Source organism: Scardinius erythrophthalmus, assembly GCF_964197995.2.
Source record: "Scardinius erythrophthalmus genome assembly, chromosome: 25".
Lineage (NCBI taxonomy): Eukaryota > Metazoa > Chordata > Actinopteri > Cypriniformes > Leuciscidae > Scardinius > Scardinius erythrophthalmus.
The window spans coordinates 19,537,765-19,561,870 of NC_138245.1; the positions used below are offsets into that span (position 1 = coordinate 19,537,765).

The 24,106-nt window shown below is 42.3% G+C and overlaps 1 protein-coding gene across 1 annotated transcript in view; it reads left to right on the forward strand.

The window, feature by feature from the left end:
* Positions 1–546: 546 nt before the first annotated feature.
* ppfia4 (PTPRF interacting protein alpha 4) overlaps positions 547–24,106 on the forward strand; it is a gene marked incomplete at its 5' end in the record, with an annotated part of 96,893 nt that continues 73,333 nt past the window's right edge. Inside the window, one exon of the mRNA XM_081358448.1 lies at positions 547–795. Coding sequence (XP_081214574.1) covers positions 547–795 — 249 coding nt within the window. The remainder of the gene's footprint in view (positions 796–24,106) is intronic.

The following is a 24,106-nucleotide window of genomic DNA, read 5'->3' on the forward strand; positions in this document are numbered from 1 at the left end:
CGCGAATGTTTGTGGAGATAGCGGAATAGCTTTGTTGCAAGCGGGAATGAGCTCGTAGAGGGAGGAGCGCTTCGCTCGGCTCGCCGTGAAGGGAGATGATGATGATGATGATGGTGGCAGAGGGATCTGAAGGATGCGGCAGTCGCGAATTTCAACGTTTTCTGAAAGGTTAATGGCAACTGGTGGATGTTAAAGCGAAGGGCGCCGAGGTTCACGCAGCTGAAATCGGAATATGCATGTGGCGAGCGCTGTGTGATGAGCGTGCATCGAAATGCATTGAGTTCCAAGTCAAACTAGGTGGATAATGTCAGAGCGGAAAAGGCCGACAGTCATGGACCAGAGAGGTCAAGGTGTGTGAAGAATCCAGACAGGGATGCAATTAGTAAAATTAGAGGATGCATTTTAAAATACATGGATATTAATGTGCATTTAAATGGCACTAAATATTAATAGTGCACCTCAATCCTGAATTTAAAAAAAAAAAAAGAAGAAAAAAATTCAAAGCAATTTCTAATTTGACTTAGACTTCATAGTACACCGAGCAATATGATGTGCGAAGTGATGCCGACCATAAATGAAGGAGACTCGGTGAGTTCCCAGAGAGGCTCTCAGAACGGCACGGATGCCGAGGCTAATTTTGAACAGCTGATGGTGAATATGTTAGATGAGAGAGATAAGCTGCTGGAGTCTTTACGGGAGACACAGGAGACCCTCATCCAGTCGCAGACCAAACTCCAGGATGTTCTTCACGAGAGAGACGTGCTTCAGAGACAGCTCAACTCCGCCTTACCGCAGGTAAACACACACACCTGGCACAGGTACACAGGAAGTTGCGTGATGGCTAAAATGGCTTTTTTTTTCTCTGTCTTTTTTTTTTACTGTAAAACCCGCAATAAATTAAATGTGAGATCTTTGAACAGCGAAGAAGCTAATTTGAACGTCTATTTTTATGTTCCCAAATTGACAATAACTGTAGCAGCTATTATGAAAGAAACTATGGTTACTAGCCTAGTGAATTCAAAATAGTTTTTTTTTCCAGCCCATTGATATGTTTAAAGACCCCTTGATATTGCTTGACTAGTGTTGACATATTTCCTGTGGAAACAGGAAGTAGGGGCAGGACATGCCAAAGGGCTCCTCCCATTTTGTTTAGCCTGGCCCACCTACTTTTTTCAACGGTCTTGGTTCTGGAAGTATTTTTCCCATAGTGATTTTTAAGACATTATTTTTTTCCCAGAGGGATGTCACTGTTAAAGACTTGTGAGCTATGGACCAACTATGAGGTGAATCACAACATTACAATAATTGTTAATGGTAAGGTATAGGCAATTTTTTTTACACTTTTTGTTATGGTTGGAACTCTCTTCACATCCTGATAGCAATCAATAATAAATATTAAATGTATCTTCTGAGGAAGTCTCAGGACCAAAATATGTTTGTCCAATCATTGCATTCGGTCCGAATGCAATGATAGGATGTCCTACCTGCCTGTCAACATATGTTTTTCCATACCTCCACGCACCCTGCTTGCGCAGACATCACATGTCATCAGTGCTTTCCATAATATGCAGAGTTGTGGACAGACAGTCACCAAGCGCCACAAAAAAACTGCAGCCACCTTTTACAGTTCCTCCTGAACCAAAACAACAAGCTTGTGCTGTGTTCATGGCTTGTCAAACCATAATTACGAGATGGCAACCCAGACTGGTATTTATGCGATTCTATGTCAACACTATCAACGCCAAAATGAATCTGTAAGTTGTTTATGTTCATTATCTTTGTATTGTTATGTGCTTTGAGACATGAGGTAATTTAACGCCTTCTCTCGTCTCTTGCCACTTTGCAGACTCGGCTTTTTTCGTTCATGTGTTTTGAGGGAGATGTGGCTTTGGAGACGCTCTGAAGGGAGGGTGGGAACTCATGCCTTCAAAGCGAGTTTGCTATTGCTAGCCTTTCCAAAATTGCCTACCCTACCTTTAACTTTTAGGTGTACACTAACATAGTAACTTCAAATCTAATAGACAATGATGATTTGATTTTGTAAGATCTTTCAATGTAGTTAAATGGATATGGCAATGAGAACTGAAGCTTTAAAAGTTTCCTCATTGTTTATGACTTAAGTGACCATTAATATGGTATTATGGTGGAATTTATTTGCAAATGTGTAGTTATATGAACCAATAATTGTCCTCAGAAGAAATGTTCCCAGATGAATTGTTTTGGCAAAATAGCTAAAACTGATCTATTATTCATTTTGTGTGTGTTCTGTTAAGTAGTTTCTCAGACCCACACAATTATAGGGGATGTATTGTGGAACTGCTGCTGGCATAAACACTTGTTTCCACAAAGGTGCATCAATTACTTGAATATCTGTGTCCCAGAAATGTCAGCGGTTGTGATTGTGCATGCATCCCAGTCAAATAATGGCAACAAGGTTATAAGTTTAAAGACAAATCCTACCTACAATTATGCATATCAAAAGCATTTACTTTTTTCCCTAGTGAGGTGTATGAGGGTGGGGGTAGGTTAGGCTTCAGAGGAGCAGAGATGAAGAGGGCATCTTCTAGTGTATCTTCCTCTATATCACATTGCTCTTTTTGGTCATTCGCCAAGGACACAAGTGATATTTATCGATTCATCTGAGTATCCTGTCCCCTTCCTTCCCCCGTCTCCCTCCCTCTAATTTTGTCTTTCACACAAGTGATGCAAAAGCAGCTTACTTCTCAGTTTACGTCACCCTGCTCATCCAGATAGGTGGATCAAGAAATCTCTTCGTGTGGGAAGATTTTAAGACTGTTACTTGCAAACTTGTTTGAAAAGGAGGTGACTGAACCCTGGAAACAGAGACCAGGACCAGCGTATGTAGTTGAGAGATGCTTCACCATTCTGTCTCTAGAGGAAAATTGGACTTCCTGTCTTGCGGCTTGCATGTCTAGGACTGTTCAAAGGAAAATGCCTCCTTTCATGTGATGCTCTGGGGTATGTGAGACGGTTGCTACGAGGCCAATTAATCTAGTTAACAGCCAACGTTTACATTTAAACACTCTGATTTAACTTATTGGCTGTATACTGTAGTATTATCCTCAAATGGCTTGTAACCTCAGACTGTTAGCACTTTCTTGACCTGGCCAGCTCTAATTTTATTGGCTGTCTCTGGGAGTAAAGGTCTTATTTATAAGGTACTAAGATGAAGCATGCGATGAATGCTTTTGTGGATGAAAAGTGTGAGAGGTTAGTTGCATTATTGAGGCACTCAGTAGCAAGCCCTCAGATATCCAGACTTGCTCTACAGAAGTTGGGGTCAATAAGTTTTCTTTTCTTTTCTTTTGAAATAAATGACTTTTATTCAGCAAGGATGCATTACTATGATCAAAAGTGACAGTAAAGACATTTATAATATTACAATGTGTTTTTTTATTTAATAAATGAAAAAAAAAGTATCATGGTTTCCACAAAAATATTAAGCAGCACAAGTTTTCAAGTATCAAATCAGCATACTATGAATGAATGATCATGTGACACTTAAGACAGTAACGACTGCTGAAAATTCAGCTTTGACATCACAGAAATAAATTACATTTTAAGAGATATAGTTCTTTTAAAGCTGCAGTCTGTAATTTTTCCTCTTTGTCGCCATCTCTGTTTGAAATCTGCTATTGCAGTTATTCGCAGAATTATTAACTTTACGTGGGTTCTGCCTCGGCACAGCACAGCGCGGATGAATCCAATGTTTTGAGGAGAATGTGCGGCTGTCAGTCACACGCGACGGTGTCATCTGAACAAGTTAGTAACATCCATTTTTGTTCTGACCAGCTAAGGGGAAAAAAGCATTGCAGTAAATTGCGCTGCCACTGATTAAATCCAATGATCGCTTATATCACTTCAAACTAGGGCTGTCACTTTTGTGAAAAAATCCTGTTCGATTTTTGAGACATAAATGTTCATTGAATCGATTGTAAAATCGATTTTCCATTTCTAAAGACGTTTCCATTTTAAACGCAAAATATGGGCAAATCCACGGACAACGAACAGGCATTAGGACGAACGTAAAGAGGGTGCTTGAGATGCGCACAAGTCAGCAAATATTCCTGATGATTTATTGGCGTGAAGTTTCGTACACAGTGACAAACAGGAGTGCAACATTCTCGAAAAACAATAAGCAGAGTGGACTGCCATAGCATAAATGAAAAACATTACCTCAGTCTTCAACATGGCTGTGTTTACGATTAGAAATGTCAAACAAATTTCGCCTACGTAGGCGATTGTAGACCGTAGCCCGAATTTGTATCTGAATGCATGAGACTGTCTGCATACCGGCAGACTTCACAGTTTTGTAGTAAAAAGAGACGCATTATGCAGAAAGATAATTTGCTGTTATGAGTGTTTGTCAGAGCCTGTAGCTGCTGTATGACGCGCGTTCGCTGCGGGCATATCGTGACGAGCTGGACGCGCTCAGAGAAAAGACCGTTAAAATCGATTCCATATTTTCTTTTTCGAAACTTGCGTTGGTTGGTCCAATCGATTGTGCAATCAATTTTCGAAGGTAAAGTGACAGCCCTACTTCAAACCATGCAAATTATACTTTGTTCTCAAATTGTTAATGTTTACAACACCAGCATTGCGTGACTACATTTAATTCCCTTCCGATATTTATCCTTGTTTTCGCATGAGCACGGTTGCAGTCTCTTTTTTTTCTGTAGCCACTCCGAAGTCCAAACGAAGTCTTTTGCATTTTACAACGGGTGAATCTCCAGTTGTCACTGATGATTGTCGTTTGAACCTTTCTGGATCCACCATCAAATTGAAAAGTTTAATTATATCAAGTGCTGTGAGAAAAGGCTATAAATCACCACCTCCAACATCCTCACACGCAATATAGCCTACTAGCCGAAAACTCCTTCTTTATGTGTACAGATGTGACGTAATGACACAAATGCTTGAATTTCCTGTGGAAATCTACCAGTACCACTGGAATAAAAAACATTATTACAAGCTTACCGTTTTGAATCGAGCCAAGGCAACCAGATAGTTTTAACACTGGCTGGTTATTTACTTGCTTCATTTTTAACCCCAAAAAGTTACAGAATGCTGCTTTAAAAAATTATCGTGATTTTAACGGTCAAAGACTGTAAAAATGCTACAGTGAAAAACTGTTAATTGGTTAACAGAAAGTTTCCTTACTATATACGGTAAACAACTGTGATAGATGTAACGGTACATTTAATGTAATTTTACTGTAAAATACTGTTAAATTTACAGTTTTTGCAAGTGAAAAAGAACAAGTCATTGTATAATTTACAGTGAAAAAACGTAAATTGACATTCCCACAATTCCCTGTGTGACACTTCACATTTGATGTATTTTTGTTAAAATAACCGTTTCTTCATAGTTTTCTTAGTTTTTTCTAATCAATTATGTACATTAGGGTTTTATGTTAGATTTAATGTTGTTAAATTAATGCTTATTGCATTTCTATAATTTTACGTGTGTTACCATGATGGTGTTTAGTGTTTGTATGAATGACACTGTGCAGCTTCTATATATTAGGTATTAACTCTCTTGTGAAAGATGATGGTCTGTAATTCATCATGTGACTCTTATCTCCACTGTGATTGGTGGTTGTCAGTGTATTACTGTAGTACAAAACAGATATAAATACTTCAATAGGTCAGTAAATTAACATTATATCTGATAATTAAATATGGTTTATTACTATAAATATAAGTAAAGTCTGTAAAATGCAAAATGTTGCTACCATATTTTTTACGGTAAACTTCTGGCAACCACAGCTGCCGGTATTTTACCGTAAATTGAACAGATTTTTTTTTACTGTTTTAACTGTATTTCCCTTACGAGAACGTTCTCTCGTACTGCGTTGCAAACGCTATGGGAAAACTCCTTTTCTCGAGAATATTGAAGCCTTTATTTTAAAACGCATTTGCTACAGCACAGGCTAGAGCATCAGACCCACGTGAGTGAGCTGATAGGCTGTGCTGTGGGCAACTGCACGAACCAATGGCGGATAGACAGAAGCGCGCGAGCCAATCAGGGCGCTTGGCGCTCTGTCACTGTCAAGCGCGCGAAACTACACGTGACCATAACATATAAATACAGATAGAATCCGCCATTTGACAGATTTAATCTCCTTCAGCTCGACTCACCTCGTCGCTGATTTTCTCCGGTCGTAAGAAGCCCTCGTCGTGGAAAAGCCGTCCAGCGGAACAGCTTCGCATCCCGGCATCTCGCCAGCTGAGCGTTTCCCTGTGGCATCCGACGAAAAATTATATCCTTTTCATTGCATATTTATCTAAAAGAGCAAACCGCTGTTTTCACAGCGCGGCATAATGCCTCTCTCCATCTGTGAGAGCTGCGGGGTCTCCCTGCATGCATCCGACGGACACACCCAGTGTGCGGCCTGCCTCGGCCCTGAGCACGCCGAGGCAGCGCTCATGAAAGGCGGCTGCCAATTCTGCGACGGGATGCCTGTCTCCGTTCTCCGTTCAAGGCTGTCTTCGACGGTGACCGATTCCGCCCACCTTCCGTCTTCGGCGCCCCACGAGCCCCGTAGGAAGAAGCGGCGCGATCAGAGGCGTCCTGAGCGCGGTGAGTTTAGCGAGTGCACGCCGGGCCTTTCTCCTCGTGCCTCGCCCACGCCTTCTTCGCCTGTCCTGTTCTCTCGGAGCGAGCAGCGCCCCTCGTCTGAAGCGGCTGGACTCGTCTCTTTCGGCGCATCTCCGGATGACGTCGATGACGCACTTTCTATGGCGGCATCTGAGAGCGAGGATTGGTCGGGCTCCGCGGACCCCGCCCCCCCCTCTCAGCTAGAGTTTTCTGATACTCGAGCGAGCATTGACGCCGAACTTCTCCGTGTCATGTCTCGCGCTGTTGACGAGTTGGGACTCGATTGGCTTTCTCCAGCTGAGCCCGCCAGAAGCCGCCTCGATGAATGGTACCTGCCGGGGCGCCAGCAGGCCCCTCGTCAGCGCGCCGCTCCATTTATGCCTGAGGTTCACGAAGAGCTCACAAAATGCTGGCGCGCGCCCTTTTCAGCGCGAACGCGCTCATCCGCCTCTTCTACGCTCTCCACTGTTGACGGCGCTGAAGAGAAAGGATATGTGTCTCTCCCCCCACTGGAGGAAGCGGTCGCTGCACACTTATGCCCCCCCACTGCAGGTAGTTGGAGGTCTAAGACGGTGCACCCTTCTAAGCCGTGCAGAACTACTTCGGCCATTGCCAGCCGCGCATACGCTGCCGCCGGTCAAGCCGCCTCTGCACTTCACGCCATGGCGACGCTTCAAGCCTTCCAGGCCAAACTTCTCCGTTCCATGGATGAGTCAGGCCCGGACCCAGACACATTTAAAGACCTCAGGAGTGCCACGGATCTGGCACTGAGGGCCACGAAGACCACCGCTCAAGCCCTGGGCCGCAATATGGCCAGCCTAGTGGTAATGGAGCGCCACCTCTGGCTAAACTTAACCGAGATCAGGGACGCGGATAAATCTGCCTTCCTCGACTCGCCCGTCACAGCCTCAGGTCTCTTCGGCCCATCTGTCAGCGGCTTCGCCGATCGCTTCACTGAAGCTCAGAAGGCTTCCAGCGCCATGAGACACTTTCTACCAAAGCGCTCCAGCTCAGTCCAACGGCGCCCCAAGAGCACGCCGCGACCTGAGAAAGTGGTGTCCCAGGTCCTCCAGCCCCGCCCAGCGGCTGAGACCAGTAAGCACATGAAGCCAGCGAAACGGTTCCCGTTCCCTAAGCGCCAGGGCCCGCGGCCGAAGCTGACGCTCGATCACGAGCCCAAGAAGCCGTCCTAACCGGCACAAAGAGGGGTCACTGTCCCGCTGCGGCCGGACCAGCCCCAAAAATCGCTCGACTACTGCTCACGGCTCCCTCTTCAGTTCAGGCGGCTGCAGCAGTTCTAAATGCAGTTCATGGGCCCGTCACATGTCACGCACCCCTGCAAACAAACGCTGTTTTAACAGCGACCCACACAAAGCACAAATCGAGCATAATTTCTCACATGCATACATGTCAGTCCGAGCCCCCCACTCTGGGTGTTCCAGATATGATAATGCCTCCAGCTCTGCGGGCTCTAGCTTGGCAAGCTATCCCCGGAGTTTCAGTATGGGTGATGAACATCATAAAGCATGGTTACTCGCTTCAGTTCGCCCGCAGACCACCGCGTTTTCGCACGGTTATACAAACCACGGTAAGGGGCACATTGAGTCATGTCCTCCGCACCGAAGTGTTAAGTCTGCTGGCGAAAGGGGCCATCGAGAAGATCCCCCCTTCTCTGAGCGAGTCAGGTTTTTACAGCCGATACTTTCTTGTTCCAAAGAAAGACGGCGGCCTGAGACCCATTTTAGATCTCAGACATCTGAACAAGGCTCTCATGTCACGGCCGTTCAGAATGCTCACGACCAGACATATCCTGGCGCAGATTCGCCCAGGCGACTGGTTTTTCTCAGTAGATCTGAAAGACGCTTACTTTCACATTCAAGTGAACCCCCACCACAGGCCATTCTTGAGATTCGCCTTCGAGGGGCAGACATACCAGTACACAGTTCTTCCATTTGGACTGGCACTAGCGCCTCGTACATTCACGAAGTGCATGGATGCAGCTCTCTCCCCCCTGAGACAGCGGGGAATGCGCATCCTAAACTACCTCGACGACTGGCTCATACTGACCCAGTCAGAGGCGGAGTCACATACTCACAAAGCCTGGCTCCTCAGCCTTCTAGAATGTCTAGGGCTCAGGGTCAATGTTGCAAAGAGTGTTCTGTTGCCCAGCCAACGTATCACGTTCCTGGGAACAGTTCTCGACTCCGTACTTATGAGAGCATGGCCCACACCGGCCCGTGCTCTAACGATTCAGCAGCTCACGGCATCGTTCATAGAGGGCTCTCTTGTACCCCTCAGAACGTTTCAGAGGATCCTTGGCCTGATGGCCTCTGCATCATCAGTACTCCAACTAGGCCTACTGCGTGTGCGTCCTCTTCAGCTGTGGCTGGCTCCTCTGGTGCCACCCCACGCCTGGCATTCAGGCCACTTGATTATCAAGGTGGACCAGCGCTGTGTTCAAGCCCTGGCCCCTTGGAAAAACGCCAGCTGGTACCAGCAGGGCGTAAGCATGGGGGTAGTTTCAGAGAGGAGGATGATTTCAACAGACGCCTCCAACTCCGGTTGGGGAGCTCTGTACGAGGGCAGGCCTGCCTCCGGCCTCTGGTCGAGCTCGGAGAAACGCCTACACATAAACTGCCTCGAAATGAGAGCAGTTTTTCTAGCCCTAAAAACATTCCTCCCATACCTGGCGGGACACCACGTGTTGGTACGGACGGACAACATGTCGGTGGTCTCTTACATAAATCGCCAGGGCGGCCTCAGGTCCCGCAACCTGTTTGCCATAGCCTCACAGCTCTTGCTATGGGCTCACACCAATCTGCGCTCGCTCAGGGCAGCTCACGTGCCAGGCACGTTGAATACAGGAGCAGACATGCTCTCTCGGGGCAGAGTTCCCCCAGAGGAATGGTCTCTCCACCCTCAGACAGTTCTCCTACTCTGGGAGGTCTTCGGGAAGGCAGAAGTAGATCTTTTCGCCTCAAAAGACAACTGTCAATGCCCAATCTTTTTCTCAAAGAGCAGGGATGCGTTGGCCCACGACTGGCCCAACCTTCCTCTCTATGCGTTCCCCCCGGTCTCGATGCTCCCTCAGGTCATCGAACGGATCAGGAACACGAAAAGCGCAGTGCTATTAGTAGCTCCTCTCTGGCGGACCCAGGTTTGGTTCCCAGAGTTGATGCAGCTGTCTGTAGCAGACCCGTGGCCAATCCCAGTGAGGCGCGACCTCCTGACTCAGGCCAACAGGACAATCTGGCATCCCCGTCCCGACTTATGGGCCCTACATGTATGGCCACTCAACGGGTACCCCAGAACCTCCCAGAGGGCGTCCTGAATACTATAAAGGAAGCTAGAGCTCCGTCTACCAGACGCCTCTATCTCAGTAAATGGTCAGTGTTTTCCAGCTGGTGTTTAGCTCGAGACCTCGACCCATACACTTGTGAAGTACCAAGAGTACTGTCTTTTCTACAGGAGATGTTGGACGCGGGTCGCTCCCCCTCCACTCTCAAAGTGTACGTGGCAGCCATTGCTGCTTTTCACGTATTGGAAGCCGGGGCCTCCTTAGGAAAAAGCGACCTTATAGTTCGCTTCCTCAGGGGCGCCAGGAGGCTTAACCCGCCTCGGCCACCGTCTGTTCCGGCCTGGGACCTCTCCTTGGTCCTGCGGGCTCTTAAGGGACCTCCCTTTGAACCACTTCAGTCAGCTGATCCTAAGTCTCTCTCTCTGAAAACCGCCCTGCTTCTAGCACTGGCGTCAGTAAAGAGAATAGGGGATTTACAGGCGCTGTCTACCAGCGCTTCCTGTCTGGAGTTTGGTCCTAATGACTCCAAGGTCATTCTTAGGCCAAGACATGGATATGTTCCTAAGGTGCTCTCAACTCCGTTCAGAGCCCAGGTTATTTCTCTGTCAGCTCTCCCCTCCTCCGAGGAGGATAGCGATTCTCTCATGCTTTGCCCAGTCAGAGCTTTGAGAATTTATCTGGAGCGTTCGGCCTCTTTCAGACAGTCTGAACAGCTCTTTGTGTGTTTCGGGGGCCGATCCAAGGGCCTCCCGGTCACTAAAACCACACTGTCCAGATGGATAGTTGACGCCATTGCCCTGGCTTACACCTCACTGGGCCTCTCTTGTCCCATAGGTGTTAGAGCTCATTCCACGAGAGGTGTTGCCTCTTCGTGGGCTTGGTCAAGTGGTATTCCCATTGAAGACATTTGTGCGGCGGCCGGCTGGTCCGCTCCGTCCACATTTGTGAGATTCTATAAGCTGGATGTCCCTGCTCTGCAGACATGCGTTCTTTCTGTCTAGACTCTGGCTCTGTGGATCCAGACTAGTTTTGAACCATGGTCACTTGGGTATTCCCATCTATAGCATATGTGCGGCGGCCGGATATCCGCTCCGTCCACATTGTTGAATTATAGCTTTAATGCCCTTGCTTGTAGCTACAGTTCTTCTGTCTAGACACTGGCTCTGTGACCCAGTCTAGTTGATATTGAACACACGGTTTTCACTTTGTGGGCTAAGTGACTGGCTCTGGCCAGATCCGATGAATTATAACTTTAATGTCCCTGCTTTGCAGTTACAGTCTTTTCAGTCTAGACTCTGGCTCTGCTGACCCAGGCTAGTTTGATATTAAACACACGGCTATCACCTTGTGGGTTAAATGACTGGCTCTGGCCAGTCTTTATTACGGATAATTGATGGGCCCGATGTTCGGTCTCTTTTTATCCTGGCTATTCTGTACTTCCCGGAACTCTGGTGAGTCAGAGCGGCCAAAAGATTAATAGCACGGCGTTTTAAATGGAAACGTTCCCATAGCGTTTGCAACGCAGTACGAGAGAACGTTCTCGTAAGGGAACGTACTGGTTACTTTCGTAACCTCGGTTCCCTTAGAGATAAGGGAACGAGTACTGCGTTGCCTTGCCGTGCTATTTTTCTTATGGCAGGTTTGTCGCTTCAGTCGATTATACCTGTCAAATGGCGGATTCTATCTGTATTTATATGTTATGGTCACGTGTAGTTTCGCGCGCTTGACAGTGACAGAGCGCCAAGCGCCCTGATTGGCTCGCGCGCTTCTGTCTATCCGCCATTGGTTCGTGCAGTTGCCCACAGCACAGCCTATCAGCTCACTCACGTGGGTCTGATGCTCTAGCCTGTGCTGTAGCAAATGCGTTTTAAAATAAAGGCTTCAATATTCTCGAGAAAAGGAGTTTTCCCATAGCGTTTGCAACGCAGTACCCTTATCTCTAAGGGAACCGAGGTTACGAAAGTAACCAGTACGTTTTGCACCAAGGCAGCCTTGGTTAGCATAATAAATTACTTTCAAACATATTAAACAATCTTACTGTAACCTATCTTAGTGTAAAATAATTGCTGGTGTTTCATTTTTAATAATAATGATAAAATATCAGTTCTGTCAATTTAATATCTTTATGATTCAGTGAATAACTCACATTTGCATTGTATTGTAATTTCATAGGCCGCTGTTGGTGCAGTAAACTGTTTCATTGATAGTCGTTTAGTGCACACCACCTTTCTCTCTGTCCATAGTGTATAAAGCTAATTATACCTTGCCATGGTTGATCACTTCTGTTTTGGTTGGTGGTCTGTAATTGCTGTTGAGCAGCTAGTACGAGTAGGTTTTCAAACACAAAGATGTGCTTTACATCCTTTAGTTAGGTCCTGGAAATTCATTGGCACTGTGTTATTGATTATGAGTGTATTGTTAATGCAGAGCATGAAGACAGTATTGAGGATGGTGATGATACATGAACAGTATACAGACTTGATTCTGCAGAGTCATCTTTAAGACAACTGGCAAAGACAGCTGACAGATATATGTGTCCTGCACTCATGGGGTTTACCTCAGTGCAGAGTTAGCATCCTCCTCCTCACTCTTGAAATTATAGTCTATCAGGGATGTTGGCTTGTCAACAGTGCCGTCAATCAAACTTGTTTGTCCATTCAGATCAGGGAGAACTGGAGTGGGTATGAGGGCTGGGGAACTGGCCGAACGCCATGCACTGAGTGGGGAGAAATGCCAGGCTGTCTCTGTCTGCTGTGGGGAGGAGCTCTGTACCCTGTTTATCTGAGTGATGTTTAGAGGAACTGGCATGTGGAGATGGTTCTTGAGTTGAGCAGTTAAATCCTTAGTCATCTGCTCACTTGTGTAGAATGGAGGTCAAGTGTGGGATTGTTTAATTTGTCCACCAAGCAGTTGTTCCAAGAAGACCTTGAATAATAAGCTCTACTAAATAGCAAAAGGGATCCATTTGATCACCCTAGCACTGTGTGTGATCTGTGGCGGGGTGGATTCTGTGAGACATGAGAATACTGAGAAGTCCTGTCTGGGGGAGTTGAGACGTTTCTGCTTCTTTGTGCTTGTGTATCTGATGAAAACTGCCTTTTGATGTCTTTTCCCGTTTTAAGCTAGATTAATATCTATTTCTTTTTAAATGGTTGCCAGTCAGGGTTTTTGATTAAATTTGATGTTTAATGGCTTCAAAGGATGACTGCTTTCAATCAGAGGATCCAACATTTCAACCAAATATCCAGTATAGCCAAGCAGATTCAAAATGTTTAATCAAGAAGAAAAATACAGTAATTAAAAATAATGCATTTTTTCTCCTTTTTTCCCCAAATGAAAATACAAGGGGAAATATTTGTAAACAACAATTCTTGAAGCTGAAAAAGAAATTGTAATACACACTACTGTTTAAAAGTTGGGGGTCAGTAAGTTGTTAAAAAAGATACTTTATAAAAAGTAATGACATAGTCTTTGGGAAAATTAATGACCAAATAAAAAAAAATATTGTCAGCAGAATCTCAGCAAATATATCATAGATTTTCGATATTGCTTAGCCTTAGTTTTCATTCAGATTTGTATGAATGTGTCATGCAGTATCTTAATCCTTACAATCATTAATGCTATTTTTCTAAATTAACAGACCCCAGAACAGCTCCCGTCCTATTTACCCCTGAAATGAAGTTTGCTGTGCTTCACTGACAACACAACTGCTCTTCGTCTCCCGTCATTGAGCGACTCAGCATTCCCCAGCTCTCAGTGATAGATGAGCCTGATCAATAAATGCTATTTTCTCGATACTGCCTCACTGGAGGATGTGTCAGTTTTGCAGAGTCTCTGAAAATTTACACTCTACTTTCAGAGAACAGTGCGACCCTGCAGACAGTTTAATTTTAGGCAGCTAGGCCAATATTATAGAAATAGCATGATGCATTTCCTCATTTGTAAGTCGCTTTGGATAAAAGCGTCTGCTAAATGATTAAAATGTAAATGCAGAAAATGCCATTGCTGTTTCTTAATGCTGGTATAATCCATACACTGATAATTATGTTTCATCAAATCAACAAATACAGTTTGCATTTGTTTATTATATGCGAAAAGAAACAGTACTGGCTTTGTTTTCTTAAACTCACACCATTGCAGACTGGTACCGTGCCAGCACAGGTGTAAAAACAGCATCACATGGCTTTTGGCAGCTGCTGTAATCTCCAGCATGACACCTCTGAGCTGCCGGACCCTCCCTCAGCAGCTGCGGGCCATTTGTTGAGTTAACCTCACACATGCACACATTTCACGTTGTTTCTTAGTTTTGGACAAAGCAACATTCTTGATTTTTTATTATTATGTACATTTACTGATATTTCAGTCAACTGTCAGACATGTATAAATAATTTGTTTAACATATTCTTGTTTATTTCAGATGGTTTGGTTGTGATTTTCTTTTTAAAGGGGACCACCCTGACTTTAGAGTATCTCAGGCATTTAGCACCGGATTTTTTTTTGGTCATCTGCTGGTTCATGGTCTCTATTGCAGCTGATTGAAAGGAAAATAAATTTGGATCCGCCCCTTCACATCATTTTTGTTCTGCTGCATTTTTTATTTTTTGTGTGTGTGTGTGTGTGTGCATGTAATTAAATTAAAATGAAGCACCCCGAAGCGTGTGGCCGGCTTATGTCTGAAGTCATTTGCGCACTCGAGCTTGTAGCGCACAACTGACTGTACAGAAGTGCCGGAGAAAAGGACTATATTCTCACATGATCTCTGACAACACTTTCCCATCAAGGTCTTTTACCCAGACGGCTTTACAAATGCAGTTAAATTAGAGGAATCATGCTTGTTCCTTAACAAAATAACTCGTGTCAGGCTGCTTTTATCAAGTCTAACTCCGTGTAAAGATATTAAACGTGGACCAAATACAGTAATGATTGTTTCATGCAGGGTTCCCAAAGGAAAGATTGGAAGGAAGGGGCTGTAATCCAAGATGTCTTTTCTTTCTCATGTTAGTGTATAAAAGTCATTTTTTATTATCTATACAGTAGCTTTATGTTAACAGCTGAAAGAAGACAAGAACACTTGATATAATAGAGGGGAAATTGATTTGCAATTTCTCAAGGACCTTTTCCTTCAAGACTGAAGCTGAAGGCAAAATCTGAGGGTCTCTTGTAGGGGATTATGAGATCTTGGGTTGTAGAGTGAAGAACCAACCATATATAAAAAAAAAAAAAAAAAATCAGGAAAAGTCTGTCATGGTGGTCTGGGTTTATGATTGTCATGCCAAAGTTTGTCATGTACGAAACCTCAAGAAATATGTGTGGAATTGGAATTGGTCCGTTATCTTTGGTGTGTTTTCCTCCAGGCGTGATATAAGCGTAATGCCACTCAGATGCTGTGGCAGGGGATTAAGAAGAGAGCTTTGGTGACTTGACAAACAGTGAAAGAGTATTGCAAAGTGAGAGGAAGAGAGTCACAGAGCAAGCGAGAGAGTTTTTGAGTATCTTAAGGGATTAGTCTGAGGGCAGTTACTGTGTACAGAAGGGAAAAAAAAATTTGTGAAATGTTGGAGACAAGGTGAGAATTACAGATTTTGGGAAAAAGTGCATGGGGGTTGACAGCTTTTTTTAGGTCATGCTAAAATGTAGACTTGTGTCACGGGCTAAACATGAAAGTGTTTATGTATATTTAAAGGAGACTGCAGAGAACTTCTGGTCTATTTTTATTTTTCGAGATGCTGTGACTTTTTTTTGTGTGTGTGTGTGACTCATTTTGTGCTAGCTTTTGTATAGTGAGAAAATAAACGGACACAGTGTCTATCTGCCTATTTTGACATTTTGAAAGTGATCAAATACTTGGCAAAATCAAAGATCGTTGTGGATCCTTGTTTCTCCTTTTTCAAGCAAGGGTGCGGATAACCCATGAAACGCATGAAGAGACATGTTTTTATATTTATTTTCATTAATGCCTGAATGAGTTGTCAAATCTTTGAGGTCTTATTGATTCAAGAAATGCAAAATTTGAATGACAGTTCCTGGAATACACATTAGGAAAATAAGCCTTTTCATTTGTGAAGAATTGGCCCTGTTTGAAACAGTCTGAACACTCTTTTGTGGAAGCAGGAGGTGTTTTCTCAGTGAGATGGCAATTTTTAAACATAGTCGAATGTGTGGTGTTCTTGGCTGAAAAAAGACAGAAAGATTGTTAAAAATGAGTCTGTATCATTACCATTTTAATTTATAATAAAAAACGCATATACAGTTTGGGGTCTGTAAGATATTTTTTCAAGTAAATGAATACTTTTATTCAGCAAGAATGCACTACATTGACCAAAAGAGTCATTGACATTTATTATCTTAAGTATTTTAGAATGTTAAAGAATTTCTTAGTGAAATAAATGCAATTTCTGTTTGAAATAAACTGTCTATTCTAAAAAACAATACATATATATCACGATTTTCCACTTATATATTAAGCAGCACAACTGTTTTTAACATTGCATTTCTTATCACTATCAAATCAGCATTTTAGAATGATTTCTGAAAGATCATGTGACGCTGAAGACTGGAGTAATGATGCTGAAAATTCAGCATTGCCGTCATAGGAATACATTATGTTTTAAAATATATTAAAATAGAAAATGTTTTTATTTAAAATTGTAATAATACTTCATATTATTATGGTTTCTATTTTTTATTAAACAAGCACATGGTAAGCGTAAGAGACATCTTTCAAAAGCATTTAAAAAACCTTACCAACCCCAAACCTTTGAAAATAAATGTGTATTGTTAGTCTTATCATGACAGCACACCTCTCCTCAACAAACCACAAAGTTTCATGTTTCTTCATAGCAATTTTGATACTACTACAAAAACTAAAATGCCATTAAAAATAAGTAATTAAGAATTTTTTTATTGTCAACTAAGTATCAAAGTACTAATACTCCACAGAACTCCTGAATTTTAGGGATCATTCATCTCCATAGCACAAACAGTACTGGGCGAGTTAGTTGCCAAGGTTTAATTGTTAAGGTTAAGGTGGTTCTTTTTTTCTTTGCTGTTCTGCCACCTCTGTAGTTTACTGCCACAACCACGGCTAGTGTCTTGTGATGTCCCGGCTGTGCTGTACACAACCCTGGCCAGAGTTCACTCCTTTGTGCGTTCACGTAAAGATAAGACTCTTGAACACTAATGAAATATTGCTGTGAGTGCTTTCACGCAGCATGATGCCGTGTCTTAGCCTCTGTAGGTTTGCCAAACCATCTGCCACCAAAGGCTCTCAGCACGATTAGCTCACCGAGATGCCAATTTGTCCCTTCTTGCCATCACATGGGGTGAATATTAGCTGCAACATGGAAACTGTCTCCCTTGAATGAAGAGTAATCATTTGTGGGTTTTTAAAAAATGAACACTTTGCATACCTTTTTAAGAACCCTAATATGCCAGTTTAGATTTAGCAAAACATGTAATTTTTGCATGTATTTCTTCATACAGATTCTTCCAAGCATGAATGAATGCAGAACTATGGTGACTAAAGCTTCAATAAAACTCCAGCTCTGAATACTACCAGTCCTGACACGAGGATCCATTGATAAAGCTTTCATCTTTCAGCACTCACTGTTGATATAAAGTGTTAGAAGTGGTACCTAGATCGCTATAGTAAAACAGTTTTTCTTCTAAAAAAGAAAATATGCTGCATCATTGTTGGCCGCTCTGCCTGGTAAGCTTGCAGTGTATGATCTGTCGGTATAAATGTCCAACTCTGTATTACAGAAACACATAATATGTCAGGCATGTTGATCTGTGTGCAGGACATTAACTTCAGCTGTCTGTCACTCAAGCCAGGAACAAGAAAGCATTTCCCCTCGAGGGCTTTACTGTCAGTTTTTCAGAAAACAGCCCATTTCTGAACCCTTTGCAATGCTCCCACAACATCACTGGAGTGCCGAACCCTTCTGAGGCCCAGCGCTCTTTAAAAAGTCATAGCGGTAGCATTAGCGTATGGTGAGGAGGCTGCATTTGGTGTATTTAAGGATAAGATGTATAATTAATGGATATTTGATTTAGCATGAAAGATTCTGAGAGATGGATGTGGAAATGAGAGGAGGATATTTTGCTTATGAGCATTTCATGGAGATGATTTTTCTCTGGTTCCCTTCCCTTCCCTTCCCTTCCCTTCCCTTCCCTTCCCTTCCCTTCCCTTCCCTTCCCTTCCCTTCCCTTCCCTTCCCTTCCCTTCCCTTCCCTTCCCTTCCCTTCCCTTCCCTTCCCTTCCCTTCCCTTCCCTTCCCTTCCAGTGTTTGACAGGACTGTGAATAATCACTCAATGTAGTCATTGAGGCAGTCAATTTAGAGTCCAGTTACTGTAACATCATCAGCCCTCACACCCGCCCTCGCGGCTAAGCCAAACATGGATGTGATAGCCTCATTACATTGAGGAGCCAATGAAAGCGTTGCCGTTTGTCACAGGACTGAGGGAAGGTGACAAGGAAGATTTCATGCACAAGATGGACCGTTTGAAGTCGCTTAAGATCCTTTTAGGGGGTCGAGCGTGACTCATAGTGGCGTCTATTTTAAAACTGGATAAGTGGAGAATGGGTCAAGGACAGTAGGGGATAGTGGGGAAAGATGTGTAAGTGGGTAAGCGCCCCTAAATTTAGCAAACTGTGCACATACATGACCTTATGTTTGGAAAAGGCCCATCATATACAGCTAAACGAGAGACACTTTTTTTTTCATGTCATTTCTTACATGAAAGGTTAGACCAGTTTTATATCAAAAAAAATGTATACAGAATGTTAAACCTAAAAATGGAAAAATTAAATGTAACAAAATCCGTCCGTTTATCCATCCATCCATCCAGAAATATAACTATTACGTTAAACTCTCATTTCTCCTTGTTTAGAAGACAACTTGAATACAACTTGAGTGGCACAGTATATAATGTAACAGTAATGCTTTCCTCTCTAGATAGCTTCTGTGTTATTTTCTTACACGTTAACAATCCCTCTCCAGGACAGGCTTGTGTTTGTGTGCGTTTGTGAGTTGGTATTATCTCCCACCAGCCTGTCCATTTACAGAGCTGGTTTACTGTGGCATGTCGTGGAAGACACAACAATTGGCAGCCACAGCTGAATAATCAATTAGACGCTGTCTTATTTCCTTCATGACTTTCACGGGGAAAATAATCCAATTTAATTACATTTAGGATGAGCTCATTTTTTCGGTTGTCATGGACATTGTTTTGCTCATGCATTCAGTAGTAAACACATTCACTTAATGATATTCTAGTATTTTAAAGCATTTCCAAATCCTCTACTAATACGCGTAGCTCTGGCATATCCTTGAGAACACCCCCGAGATGTCAAGACATGCACGTTGCCAAGAAGGTGCCATGCTGGACCCAAAAATCAATGGAGAGGAAAATATCTCAAGGAGGTTCAAGTAAATTTGCCTCTGTCATGCTAAATAGGTCATCCACTGAGCCAGACAGCTCAATTTTAGCATGCCCAAAAGGTACGGTATGACATGAAGAAAATATGAGCAGTCTGTTAGAGGAACTGGTCGGTTTATGTAGCGTAGCACTTGTGTGGACCATTATATGGGAACATGGAAAGCATAGATTGGGGCCTAAGATGCTCGATGATAATTGTTGAATAATTTAATTCTGTAAAGTCAGGCTAAAGAAATTAAATTAGGCAGTCAAGACTTTTAATAAAGTCCTAACTAGGTTAATGATTCCCATTGGGAGAGAAGACGTAGAGGAGATGTTACCACTTCTGAAAAACTTCGAAAGCAGCTTTACATAACTTTCTTTTTTATTGTATCTGAATCAAAGGAACTTTAGCCTCAAAATAAGTTTATACTACCGCATCATGGAACGTTTTCCTGGAGCGCCCAGTGCTGCTTTTGCACTTACTGGCAAGAAAGTGTTTCACTTGCAGCCAGAGCCAGTAACACGCTGCTGACCCACCAAAGCTTCAACCTCCAACTGTCCTCAGGAAAAAAAAAACACTTGGCAAAATTTAATACTTAGTTTTTCACTGTAACAGTTACTTTCTCTGTTTCACATGCACAATGATGGATGCTTCTGTTCATGCCAAAGCAATTCACTGCAAAAAGAACTGCCAAAGTCCAACACAGTCCCTGTAAGCCAAGTCGCCACCTCTTGGCAGCTATTTTTCATGTGGGCAGTAGACATACAAGTGCAGCTGCTTGAATCCTCCAGACTTGTCCAGCTAATGTGCAGGTTTGTTCTAGAGTTAAAAGAAAAAGAGAGAGAAAAAAACATTGATGCCACTATCAGAAAGCATTTGGCTCCATTTCGACATCCATATTGAGCGTTGTGACTTTCCTATTAATTTTTCTTTGAATGCTCCGTCATTTCCTCCTCCTTTCTCTGGTATCACTCACTAAGTGGTTAAAGACAAAGTCCTTTTTAAAGCAAGTCAGTCCAGCCAGTGGCCTTGGTAGTCTTGGGCAGCCATTTCCATTCATAGAAACAGTACAGCCCCTATACAGGCAATTTGAATAGGCTGAAATCGCTTTCTGTTTAAACTGTTTTCTGAGCTTGAGTTTCGATAATATGATTTGTCAGATGACAAAACACCAATAAAATGTAAACTTTGTCTCCAAAATATGTGTGCCAAAATTATTGGTACCCCTACATATTCTAATAAGTACAAGTCTAACTGTAGTATATTACCATTCATATTGTATGTTTTTAAGTTCACCTTAGTGATCAGTAATAATTAAGTGATAAGTCATGACTTCCTGTTTCACTGGGCTCTAAATATGGAGTGACACACACAGGCCAACTTCCTATAGTTATCCATCACTATCGGAAAGATCTGAGAACACATAATTGATGTGTGACAAAAGGTTGTTGAGCTGCACAAATCTTGAAATGGCTATAAGATAATAGGTTAATTGTTGGAATACTAATTTTCACTATCTGGAGAATTAAGTAATAGGCTAATTAAGAAGTTGAAACCAACTGGAGATTTTAACATTCTACCTGGAAAAGGATGTGTGTCCTTTGAGTAAATGATGACAGATATTTTTCATTTTTGTGAACTATTCCTTTAACCCTCTGGGGTCTGAGCTGTTTTCTGGACCCTGGAGGTGTTCTGACATGCTCTGACATTTGTGCTTATTTCTGTTACTTGTGACATTTTCATGGCTAAAGTCTGATTACACTGTATTCAGCACAAACTCTGCTACAATAATATATCAGCAGCATGTATGTAAAAGTTTGTAGTTTTAAGATAATGACATTTATGCGTGGTTTGTAAAAAAAAAAAAAAAAAAAAAATCTCACTGAAATAAGGCCATGAAACCCATACTGATTATTTCTTCACAAGACTTTTGAAAATTGTATGACGTAGCCTAGAATATTTGCTCCAAAACTATGTGAAAATCACCCTGACTGCTCATTCAGATAAGACAATATATTAATTTAAAATTTGTACGACATGTTTTGTGTGAGAAAGCTTTATGCGGGAGGTGTGATCACGTCATTTATATGTAATATTAATATGTTTTCACACCTGAGAAAGACAAAGACCCTCCCCTAACGGCCCTATTAGGAGTCATCAGGCCCTATCATTCTGAGCAACCTTGCACAAAGAATGAGGATATTTAAAAAATAATGGCTTTTTGATTGTTTGGATTTATTTACAACACAACATAATCCAAAGATACAAAACAAATGACAAAAAAGCACTTATTGAAAACAATGACCTTTGTGCCATTCCTAAAAACATTGTACATACCTTTAATTTCCAAGGTGTTTGATTTTCACTTTACCATGTTCATGTACAGAGATTCATGTGAATGTTGAAGTCAGCAGGACTCAGTGGCATCTGGGCCCTGAAAAAAAACATACTGATATCAAGAGAAAGGCCTGCATGATTTTGGGAATAAATTTTAGATTTTTCTGGTTAAAATTGATTTTTAAAATTCACAGAATACACACACACACACACACAAATGTTTCCAACAATATATAATATAACGAACACTAGGTTTGTTGTGCCTTGTAGGCATAGGCTATGTGCAGTGCTGCATAAAGTAATAATAACAGTAACCTATATCAGCCTGTAAATCTTCCAAAAGATTTCAGTAACAACTAAGCTAGAGAAAAATATATCGATTATCATGTTACTTCAATGTTACCATTCGTTATGATGATATGTAATGAGATAATAGTAAAAACATGAAGCCGTTTGGTGCGTTTTGCTTTTCAAACGCGATCGCGTTGCAAAATATGAAACATGGTTACCATATACATATCTACTTTTGAGCAGATATCCACAAACAGTAACAGTAAACACGGGTCTAAATATTATAATATTCACCATATATCTAGCAACAGTTCAACTGCAATGTGAAATTTATGCAACAATAACAAACCAATATGTAAGAATTTCTTACCTTACATCTTTCTTGTCTTCAAATCGCGTTCTTCTTCTTCTGAGGTAAATCCAATGTAAGCTCACGGCGCGTCTTTCAAACTCGACGAAAAGCAGAAACTTGTGAAGTTTTTTCGTGCTTTGTTTTTGAGGTAACGAGCACGTTCGCGTTCCATGTGGAGATTTGCATGTGAATCTCTTTTGCGCGCGTGGGCGTGGTCAAATTAAAACTAATGAGCAAGCGTTTGAGATACTGGACATCTTGTTGGTTTTATACAAATTACTTAAACAGAGAATATTTTTTTTCAGTTTGAATCCGATCATTTAAAAGTACACACTTAAATGTTTATAAAGCTATATGGCTCATAAATGTGTGACAAGTATTCGCTGAGTTTGGTTTCAGTTTATAGACGTGCTCAAGAAAAAAAAGTTCACCGCGACGGGGAGGCAGAAAGCACACCCTGTTTATTTTCTTTATTTGACAAAAGCACAATGTTTTGATTTGATTGTAAGTGGACACATACAAAAGTAGAAATATCACAGGTTCTTTTTTTATATTTCTTTTTTCTGTATGACCATAAATGACGGAGTAATTTAAGTTTATTGTGCTACAATGTGACGAAAATCCAGCAAAATTTTCGTTTTGTCGACCCCAGAGGGTTAAAGGGATGGTTCGGAGGAAAATCAACCTACGGTCCTTTGCACCATGACCTTGAGCCAAACACCCCTCCCAGAAGCCTTTTTTCCCTTGGTTGAACATTATTAAAGTTAGAGCTTATTTAGAGATTAGTGCAGGCGCTAATGCAGTGGTTCTCAAACTTTTTTGGTCGCGCCCCCCTTTAAACCTTTAAAAAAAATCTGACGCCCCCCCCCCCCCCCAAAAAATGTAATAATATATATATATATATATATATATATGTGTATGTATATATGCGGAACGTTTTTTTTACAATGAAAAACGTGCAATGATAAACTTACAAGTGTCTTTGATCTAGGAAATTATTGAAGGCCTGCTTTCTGTATTTCTCCTTGAAAAATGAAAAATAAAAAATTACAAAATAAAATTAAAACGTGCAATGAAAAACAGGAATAGTTTTAATTTGTCATGTCATTGAATCAACAGTAAGAGAGAATAATAAACCAGAACTTTAACTTTTAATTTATAATTAAAAGTTAATATATAGCAACTTTGGAGAGTGCCTCACGAGCTCAGCTTCTGGTTGGTCTTCTCACCAGAGCGCGCACAGCAGCGGAGTGCCGCGTTCACAATAGCAGCTCGTGATTCGGTCCGCTGAAGAGGTTTTTTTCTTTGGCGAGCAACTTCTATGTTGGGCTTGTTCCAACGGTCTGAAGAAGAACGATTCATTGCCGTTCGTTGCCGCTTTATAAAAGAAGAGCGCTATCACTACCGCTTTCACGCACTTGAACGCCGTAGTAACGTAACGGCTGTATTTTATTTTTTTATTTTTTGCTGATCTCCCGCACCCCCCCTGCAGTAACCTTGCGCCCCCCCTGGGGGGCGCGCCCCACACTTTGAGAACCACTGCGCTAATGGATCCTAGGCTGTATATCGTAAATTACCCCACTAATAATGCCCAGAATTGTACCAAACTTCTACAGTAGTATAAATAGGTTCTGTAATCATAAAACGAGGCATTGGAAAGTTTGTAAGTACATCAGGAGTTTATTTAAATAACACTTGCCTGACGGCTCTCATGCTACCGCTAACCCGCACGTCGAGATCACTTCAGTGATTAGGGAAAAGCACGTAAAAGTCCTGGCAGCT